This window comes from Ascidia mentula, chromosome 7 (genome assembly GCF_947561715.1).
Source record: "Ascidia mentula chromosome 7, kaAscMent1.1, whole genome shotgun sequence".
NCBI classification, from domain to species: domain Eukaryota; kingdom Metazoa; phylum Chordata; class Ascidiacea; order Phlebobranchia; family Ascidiidae; genus Ascidia; species Ascidia mentula.
Genome location: NC_138572.1, coordinates 12,122,188 through 12,132,739, shown reverse-complemented (window position 1 = coordinate 12,132,739; position 10,552 = coordinate 12,122,188). Strand labels below are relative to the sequence as shown.

Below are 10,552 nucleotides of genomic sequence, written 5' to 3'. Positions count from 1 at the left end.
CTTTTTCGGTGGGGGGGTGGTCTCCTCGGTGTCCGCAGGTGTTGAGTTGGTCAGCTCCGTGTCCTCAGATGTTGGGATGGACTGGAACTCTTCGCTACTCGAGTACCCCGACGTTCTTCCTTCTCGTCTTGTTACAACCATCCATCCGGACTCCGATGCTTCCGTCACTTTCCGTTGTCGTCTGGTGCGCAGTTTGGTGGACGACTGCAGGTTGGAATCCAGTACTCCTCCTCCTCCTCCCCATATTTGGGAAGGCCTCTGGAGCCAATCGTACTCTGGAACCGATCGCTGCACTGGAGGTAACCGTACATATGACGGTTTGTCAACCTAGCAAATACAAATGCAGTTTGTATAGCCACCAGTTATACTAAGATATAGGGAGTTATAATATAATAGATTAATGTTTTACCTGCTGCGCCCTTTCCTTAACAACATCAAGAAATGTTGGCCTTGATTTCACCGGTTCCGCCTGTTCAATGAATTTCTAGTGCAAAATATTGTTGTTAATTTAATAATTTTGTTGGTAAAAACATTCGTACTCACCGACAGTGGACTCGGCGTAATCTGTTTTCCCGCATTTAATTCGGGGAAATCCAGGATAGCCTTGACCGCCACCTCCCGTGATTGGACAGTCCTTTCCACGTGTGTCAGCAGAAGTCGTAGACCTTCATCTGAGAGATGGATCCCATCGTTACCAAGTAACTGCGATGGGATGCTACCCTCAATAAACTGAAGTTCCACTTCCTCTGCTGACTTCCTCATCTCTTTGTTGAGTGCTGCAACGAAACGTGGCTTCTTGGTCGAAGGCAAAATTCCCGTGTGAAAAATCTGTAAAATGGAATAGTGTATACTTAGAAAGCATGGTATTTAAATAACGCATAGTAATGTATAGTATTTCTACATACCTTGGCGAAAGGATAAAGAGCCTGTACCAATCGGACAAGAGCTTTCATGCGGCCAACAATTCCTTTAATGCCACCATTCATAGGGTTGACACCTTTCATTGCGAGAACATCATTGGTTCCAAACCCTATGACCACAATTTCGACGTCTTTCACGATCGGAGATGAAGATAGTTCTTGTATTGCATGCCAGATGGTACCACCAGGCATGCTTAAAGCTGCAAAATCAAAAGAAAAAGAATTAGATGGTTTCACCTCATAAGGTGAAACGTATTTCCGAGCATTGCTGTCGGAAATATACAGCAACCGTTTCCGGCTGCTTTTGACGGGAACCCGCCACATTGTCTGCTTCCCAGATATCCCAAGGCCGTACTTCTCCACTCTTGTAGGCTGCAAAAAAAGTAAACGAAGTTAAATTTATACACATTAACAATAAACAATGCTCGAAAAAGAGTTCTTACCTTTGGCTGGGTACAAACATTCAACCAGTTTTCAATGATCGACTTCCCCATAGCTTGTTTCGTAACAATGTTTGTCGTAGCTTTGCCGTTTGCAATTGGTTTCTCAATGAGAATGAATGACTTTCTGTTTGTGTTTGCTTATATTGAAGAATCTATAATTACCCAATTTGTGCCGATCAGAAAACACGCCGCCCGATCTTGAGCCTCGTAGCCCCCGATCTCTCTGCCCGCCGCGCGGCCTTGAGCCTCGCTGATTCCGATCACTCGGCTCACCGACTTATCAGATACCCCCCCCGCCTAATAGGGTCCAGCGTAAAAATAATTTCCTTTGCGGTAAACAACTCGAAAACTTAAAATCCCATTAAAATAATAATGCTTTCGGTAATAAATATAATGAATTAGTTATATAATGTCCGGGCTATTGTTGGCGAGCGCAGAGCGTTGAAAAATGTGGGGGTTATGGTTAATATTCTTCAAATTTGAGAGGGCGCGCGTTTTTTCTCGCGAAAAAGTTTACTATTTTTAGATAGTACAGACACCAAAGAATATCTACCCTTAAGGATTTCATCGGGAATCGATGTTTACTTATGGTTATGACATAGCAAACATATCATATTCATATTCAAAAATTAATGCAAATTTTTTTTTGATTTTTGTTTTGTTGGAAAGTTCAGCCTGTGATCTATCTTTGTGTGAAAAAAGTAAGTCGCTGGCTTTTAAGATGGCAGAGTTACACACGTTCAAACTTTTGTTAACTGGCGATTTTTTTTGTTACCTTTCGCGGCGAGCGCAGAGCGTTGAAAAATGTGGGGGTTATGGTTAATATTCTTCAAATTTGAGAGGGCGCGCGTTTTTTCTCGCGAAAAAGTTTACTATTTTTAGATAGTACAGACACCAAAGAATATCTACCCCCTAAGGATTCCAGCGGGAATCGATGTTTACTTATGGTTATGACATAGCAAACATATCATATTCATATTCGAATATTAATGCAAATTTTTTTTTGATTTTTGTTTTGTTGGAAAGTTCAGCCTGTGATCTATCTTTGTGTGAAAAAAGTAAGTCGCTACCTCGTAAGGCGGCCGAGTCACGCGCGTTCAAACTTTTGTTAACTGGCGATTTTTTTTTCCAACTAACATCCCTCTGGTCTTTATTGTTGACTTTAGAGTGGACGTAGGTCACTGCCAGCCAGTCTGCAGAGTATGGCAGCTGCACGCGCAAGTTTGTCTTCAACTTTTTTTGTTTGCACGCCAAATTTTTCGCACTGCACGCGAAAATTTTTCGGCACGCGAATGTCTAAACAGAAAACAATTAACAGTAAGACGTTTTATCGTTTTCGTTGCACGCGGGTTTAGGGGCCGTGCACGCGCGCACGCGAAAAGATTTAGTCTTGCACGCCCGAGATCTCGTCGGGAACTGCCATATTCTGCAGACTGGACTGCCAGTGCTCATAGCACGAAGTAAAAGATGACAGTGTTTCATATAGCAATTCACTGTAAACCGGAAAACTTACCGCAGTGAGTTAACTCGACACGTGTCTGGAAACAAAAAAAACGAGCTGTTAGTCTGCTCAACACATGACATGATGGATTATGAAACGTATTTTGTGTTACTTTTGCAACAACGTTGCGTAGAATTGCTCTTAGCAGTAATATTTGTAAGGCAGGCACTGTGACAAAAAATATCAATTGTCAACTTGTTGTTTAAAAGTATTTTATAACATTGCAATATGCCGCCTAAGTAGCTTGTCAAGTATCTGTGTGATATATGTGTAAACATCTCCACTCAACAGCCTTTATAGTAAGTTAAAAAATTGGTGATCTAAAAATTGGAATGTGCAGCAATGGAAATTATCCAAAACCTGGGTCTGAAGAAATGCGCAAAGAGTTTCGACAGAATGATGATGTTGTGATGTTGAATCATGGTTCCTATGGTCTAGCACCAAACAGTGTTTTGGAACATAGAATTAGGTTGGTCAATTTGTATAACTTTTTTCTTGCCCTGTTACATTCAAATTTTTCTCAGACTTATTCGTGAGCAAGAAGAACACCCAGATACATGGTTTCGAATTGACTACATACCATTATATATAGAAACAATTACAGCAGCTGCAAATTTTATCGGGGCAAATCTTGAAGACACTTTCGTGGTTGATAATGCAACCACAGGTACCCTTTTGAAGAAGACATGTTTGTTTATTTATTGCCTTTTTAAAGTATAAGTTTTACAGTACTTATGTCATGTGTATATTTTCATAGGAACAAACACTGTCCTCAAATCTCTTCCTCTGCAACCAAAAGATGAAATATTGCTGACAACTCATACTTACTTGGCTGTTCAAAATACCATTGATGAACTAAAACAAACTCATGGTAATGAAAATTTGTATCCAACATTCCATTATTTATATTTTTAGTCCAGGAAAAGATAATTTGTAATATATGTAGGAGTTGTTCCACGATTTCTGGAAATGCCTGTTCCTATTTTGAGTGAAAATCAGATTATTGACTTGTACAGTAAAACTTTATCAGAAAATTCAAACATCAGGATTGCAATTGTTGGTAAGTTCATCTGTCTTAATATTCTTTTTAAAGCTTCTTTGTTTTAAATTAATTGCAACTTGTTTTGTATGATATGTATTGCAAATTAAAGTAAATTTAAAAACTGAATTGCAGTAAAAATTTAACTATAAATAGATCATATCACAAGTTCATCTGCAATTCTTCTACCACTCAACAAAATATTGGAAGTGTTTGAAAAGCACAAGGTGATGGTATTTGTTGATGGAGCTCATGCACCAGGACAAATTAAGTTGGAAATGAACAAATTAAAAGCTGATTTCTATACTGGTATTTTTTATTTTGTTATTCCTTTAATTGGGCACCAGAAATTTTAATTTCAAAGAATAAGCTGGGTATTATTTTGCGAAAAACATGTTCATAAAATCTCTATAGTTTTACAGCTTTTGTACATCTAGTTATCAAACTGTTACGTTATTCTTCGATGTATAATCATGTTTTCTAGGAAACTTTCACAAGTGGGGATATAGTGGGAGATCTTGTGCCTTTTTATGGATTTCCCCCAAACATCGAGGAACAATTCTCCCTCTTGTCACATCTAATTTCCATCATGAATCAATGCATCAGCGATTTTCATACTTAGGAACAAGGGATACTTCCAATCACTTCACTTTACCCAAAGCAATTGATTTCTACAATGGAATTGGGGGTTTGGTAAAACAATTTTATGTCTTTAATTTTGGGATGCACCAAACACAAAAATATTTATGTGAAAATCTTTGGTCCATATTCTGCCGAATTCATACCAAATCCGAATATTTCATTGCGTCATAAACATTCGTAATGGTCATAAAACCATGTATTCCGCTACAAATAAAGGGTTTCTGTATTCCCTTGTAGTAACATAATTCTATTTTGGGGTCGTTTTTTCTGCATTGAGTCATTATAGTGTTTGTTTCGTGTTAAGCGTAAATCCCACGGCCACGCGCATGCGATTCCAGCCACAGTTGTTTAATTTGTGCTAATTCTGTCCAACACGTCCATAATTTAACGTCTAGTTCTATACAAAAAACTAAATTTTGCCTTTATGATTATCCTTTAGCATCTGCTGTTGGCAGTTTTATTGGGAAATTTAATGAACTTGACTTTGTAGAATGCACTGCAGCAACATGCTGAGGAATTATTCTCATGGGCAATTCCGATGTTGTGTGAAGCACTTGGTACAAAACCACTTGATATACCAGACAGCATGAGAGCTCCATTTATGCGAGTTATTGGTTTGCCAGAATTGCCTGAGGAACTGAGGTATTTCTGCTCTTTTTGTTTACAGTATTTGTAAAGTTATTAATAGGCAAATTATCGGAATGTGCCAGACCGGATCGGAATGTTCGGATTCGCCCGAATAGTGGGTATATTTTGATAATCGGTCGAATTCGATTTTATTGTGCTCCAGCATACTCGTGACAAAAGCAGGCGAATTTGGCGCCCGATTTACGTCATCAAAATGGAAAATTTTATTCAAAGCAAAAATAAAACCGGTGCGAATGATTTTTACGACCAACATGTAACATCACTGACAATTCTGGTACTGCCGAATCCGAAATCCGGCGAGTTCGTCGAGCGCAGTTTTTTAGGTGGACAAGAAATGTTTTATCTCGCTTGCTCTTTGTAGGTAATAATATTATTATTGTATTGTCGTTATTCCAGCTTTAAAGTGCATATGACACGGCCATGGCAACTTTGCGTAAAACTAAAGGTACATCCACAACAAACATATATCCAAAGTTTTACGGTTCTACGTCAACTAAAAAATGTAGAAAACTGCGCGAAAAGTAGTGGCGACCAATAGTAGCGTGCACTTTAATCCATTCATAGCCAGACGGCCAGGAAATGCCTACGTTGACAAACGAATGTCTGCATTAAAAATAAATCACAATTTTGCCCTGGTTTTTCTCGCTATAACAAAATATCATGAGCAGAGAGTTATTTGTGTTGTGTGTTTTCAGGTCTTTAACTTGTGATCAGCTGAACGCTTTGTTTGGAAATCGATATTCTGTTCACACAGTTTTTTACCGATTTGCATCCAGGATTTGGTTGCGCTTAAGTGTTAATGTTTACAACACCAGGAATGACTTCATGCGGTTAAAACCAAATTTAATCGATTTTTTTGCAATGTAGAGTGTTTGATGGAAAAGGTAGTTGGGTGTTTGGACAATGCATGATGGTTGTATACTGGGAAAAGGGTGTATGTAAGGCCGGTTAATCACTTATTGGTATGTGGTTATACTGGGGCTAGGGGTTACTGAAAAGCTAACGCTCTTATAATATAGTTGATATGTACGAAACGATTTGTGTGTGTGTGTCATACGAAAAAGTAATTATTACAGGGAAAAAGTGAGCAACAGTTGCAGAATCATGAGGTTCTTTACCATTAGCAACGGCAGGTTGAAATGTTCGAAAACCTTGTCAAAATTTTACGATGGGAAAACGTAATCTACCGAACAATATAGGGTTGTCACAACCCAATGAACATTTAAGGGGTGATTTCTGCACATTACTAGCCAACTTTTGAGTAACAACTTTTTTAACAGTGATCAACGAGTATGCATACTTGATTGTTGCTGCCGTTGATAAACTTAAACCTTGCACCTTTCCTTGTCGTCTCGTTAGATTGCTAATATTAGTTATTTTGCCGGTTTAATTGAGTGTGATACTGATGTTTCTGTTCAGCAACATGGGTATGTCGCTTTTATTCTGCTGAATTTATAGCTTCAACTCGCTCGTAAAAAGGTTTGGTCGAAACGTTCATTGTGCACCGATTTATTGCAACAAAATAGGTATAGACCAGAGATTAAAAAAATTGAATTATTGTAACACAAGTACACGATTTAACACCGGGTTAGTGATACGAACAATGTTTTGCCCTCTCTTGAGAGCAAAAAATAAATATACTTCGACGGGGTTGCATAACTCCTCTAACTAAATATTGCTGTTAACATTTTCAGCAAAGTTTAGGCAGAATTATTTCTTTCGACTGTGGAAACATTCGTATAGAAATGACAACAACAAAACTGGACATGAATTTGGTTGAAAGAGAAATCATAAAACCTTGTATAAATTTTTAATTCTTTTTTCAGAAGCTTGGACGGAAGCGCGTTAATTTCTGATTTCATGAAAAAGCATTCGATTGTGACCTGCTTCACAATATTCAACCATCGTCTGTGGCTGCGACTCAGTATTAATGTTTATAATAACAAAGCAGATGTACTGAAACTATGCAATGCACTTGTTGATTTATATCAGTAGTCGGCCGCTTGACACGTAATTTCCAAATTGGTTTATCATCTTGTGTGTGTAAAAACATTCAGATTGATAACCTATACATAAATTGCAATACAGTGCCCAACTGAATCTAGTACAACATCAGATTTTATGTTTGTTAACTGTGCCAATTACACTTTTATGTTTTCCTTGTATCAATCTTAACATTGCATGAAAATCTAGCTCACATCGCACTTACACTTTCTTATGCATTATTGCCAAATTATCCAATTTACACTTTACCTCCCTATAAAGCAATTTTAAATCCTGTACAAAAACTAACTGCAGTTGTTCATTATTGTTGTATTGTAGTTGTTCATTATTGTTGTATTGTATGCACCTTAAACACCTTAAAGTGTAAATAGTGCATATTTTAAATACTTAGTTAGTCGTCGTTATATTTTACTTTTTTGGCGCTTTTGACACAGAAGTGACCACAATTCTCCTGCATAACCGGCCACAGTAGTTTGTTGGTTTTGTAATGTGCCTTCGCAAAGGTTTAATGACATTGTTCCTAATAATGTTTTAATGAATGATGAGAATTGAAACTTTGTTCGTGTTTTTGCCATCTTACCTCTTGCGTTCGGCTTCTCGCAGTTTTTATTTCTACTTTGTTTCAGTACAGATCTGTATAAGTGCATTGTGTGATTAGTATACATATATACCTACTACTGATTTTACTTAGGTTGGCCACAAGCGTGGTTAAATCTTGTTTAATAAAGATTGTTTTATTTAAACGATTACATTGTATATTATGTTGTTACATGTTTATTCGGTAAACGAGATAAAATGTTTCTTTTGATTAAACGAAGTAGACCGATTCGAGTTTATGGAAAAAAATAAAGTACATACAGAAGTGCCTGCCTTGAAGATTGCGTATCTGTTTCATATTATAATTAGTCTTGCCTAAAGGAAATGCCGCCGTACTGTTTCTGTGTAACTCTTTCTGTAACATGAAAACATGCAGTTATACACATTGGTGTAAATTTTATGGGTGTATGAGAGTTGCAAATGGCAAATTTAGTTGACTCGTCAATTGTTACGAAGTGTTGTGATTAAAACAAACCTCATAAGGAATGTTTGCAGAAAATTGAATCGCAGAAGTGCACACTCGGCTGCTGTGATTTTATGTTGGATCTCTATACCTCGTCATTTTTAAATTAGTTGTATGACAATTGCCTTTTCTGCCTACCACGGGGCCCCGTGGTTAAGGTTATTATGAATAAAATTGAATTCACAGAAAAAAATCCACAATTATGTTTCCGTGTGCGACCTAACTGTTTTTGAAAATTAAATAAATTTCCTTAATTTATTTTCCTTAAATTATGAACCACATTCTTAAATTTTATTTTGTTGTAAGTAGTAAATCATTGCTCAAAAAACAAAAGGTTTTTCGTTCGTTTTAGCTTACTAAAAATGATCATTCAGCCCATTTTTTAAACCGGGGTAACATCGGACATGACTGGGGATATCTCGGACAGCAAGTTTTAACAGACGTTTTTTTGTTTATTTAACAAATAAATGAAATCAAACTTGGCGTAATATCAGCATTAGGGCATTAGCGCATAAAAAATCATTCAAGCTTTCAGGAATCGGGACGTGGCCACTTATCGTTTCGACCCTTCCACACGTTCATGCTTTGGGTAACTCGTGTACTTTTAACGACAGCACGGGATATTATAGATTTTCGGGTCAACAAACGATTTTTTATCTTTGGGGCTTTTTCTTACTGCCAAAATTCTCTCATTTCACCAAGCCTTTGTTTATTTTCTTCTATGACCTGATAATTTTTCATAAAACTCAAAAAGTGTTGTCTTTTCGCGATTTCTTGCCATGATGTCCGAAGTATCCCCGACCACGTGACGACATAGAAATTCTTAAACTATGGCCGTATTTTTAAAGGTTACACAAAATCATCATTGGACTATCCAAGAATACATATTTGAATATGCAATCAACCAAAAATTACTGCATTTTGATTAACAGTGACAGATATATAGCCTTACACATACAAATTGAAAAACTTGCTTTCACTGATAAATTGACTTTTTCGATTATAACTTTTTAAGCACACATGATTTAATTATAAAGTTGCTGTTAACGTTTGATGGAGACATAAAGCTTTTGTAAAAGTGTCATAACAATACCTAATTGTGACGTAAAATACCTGGTCCGAGGTATCCCCGTGTCCGAGGTATCCCCGGTCTCCCCCTACTGTACATTTTTTCCAACGCAATCTTTATGACACATTATATCTATTCTGCCCAAACAAAGCATGGATAATACAAACGACAAATAAGCAACAGTGAATCACATAAAACCCCCTAAGGTTGGTATTTCAATGTAGCAACCCGATTGGCCTATACAGATACACAGAGTGAATTTATTTCAATTGCGATTTACTGCACGGCGATTATTTGTGAGAGCTTTTAAATTAGTTTTCATGCAATTAGGTCCCAAAAATTTACAGTTGTCACGAAACCCAGTTTTGGAAGCCTTTTTTGTACAACAAAATCTCTAACTGGGTGTATCCTCATATTTATCTTTGTGTCTTTTAAACATGCAGTTGTAATATTTTTGTTGTGTTTGATGCATACAAATGTCCCTAAAAAAAAGTAAAAGTTGGTGTTATTAATACGGAAGTTTTAATTTTGTTCCTTGGAAGATGTGTAAATAGAACAAATGTCCATTTGGTTACGAAAGTTTGAATTCGTAGAAAAACTTGTCTGTTGTTCAAGATTTACTTTATTAGCGGCGCTTCAACCTGCCATAAAATGTACTCACTCCAATGCGAGTTACGACCAGACAGATTTTTGATCAGCTGGTAAAGCAACGCGACCCACTTTTCACATTGTCTCTGATCAGCTGATCGGGCAACGAACATTGAGCAAGACAGGGGAATTCCCTTCCAAACTACAATATGGCGGAGTAACTTTTAATCAACTTTTTGTAGAATGTTGTCGTTTTATCATCATTTTTCCACTGAAACATTGTGGCCGTAGCAACAATTTGTACAGGTATCTGGATTTTTAAACAGTTTTTAAAATTAAAATGACGTAGTTTTGTTTGGCTAAAATCAGAACAAGAAACAACCTAAGATGATTGATCAGGGCTAAAACCTTATCAGTGGCAAAAAACTCTACAGCAAATGCATATCTTGGTTTCGCTTTTGCCAGCTTGATTTACGAATGTTATACTTAAAATGTAAGTCGTAAATTTTTAACGCCTATAAATACACAGAAATCGAAAACCCGATGAAATCGTTGCACGTCCGCCGTGTAACAAACCGCGACAACGCGCAAAGTTACGCGAGCCAGCTGAGTCACAAAAATCAACATGGCGTCAGACG

At 37.2% G+C, this 10,552-nt stretch overlaps 1 protein-coding gene across 1 annotated transcript; it reads left to right on the top strand.

Annotated features, from left to right (window-relative positions):
* The first annotated feature begins 3,160 nt into the window (after positions 1-3,160).
* Positions 3,161-8,062, top strand: LOC145908391 (uncharacterized). Its single transcript, XM_082995666.1, has 8 exons — positions 3,161-3,333; positions 3,389-3,531; positions 3,622-3,735; positions 3,811-3,924; positions 4,060-4,212; positions 4,388-4,596; positions 5,036-5,187; positions 7,020-8,062. Exons 1-8 carry the CDS (start codon positions 3,197-3,199, stop codon positions 7,186-7,188), a joined length of 1,191 nt encoding a protein of 396 aa, XP_082851792.1. The 5' UTR covers positions 3,161-3,196; the 3' UTR covers positions 7,189-8,062.
* Positions 8,063-10,552: the final 2,490 nt, after the last annotated feature.

Excerpts from the sequence above, each read along its gene's own strand:
- LOC145908391 (XM_082995666.1), top strand. The coding sequence starts at position 3,197 with ATGTGCAGCAATGGAAATTATCCAAAACCTGGGTCTGAAGAAATGCGC. Across the intron at positions 3,334-3,388 it reads GTTTTGGAACATAGAATTAG|ACTTATTCGTGAGCAAGAAG; the intron begins GTTGGTCAATTT and ends AATTTTTCTCAG. Across the intron at positions 3,925-4,059 it reads CATCAGGATTGCAATTGTTG|ATCATATCACAAGTTCATCT; the intron begins GTAAGTTCATCT and ends AACTATAAATAG.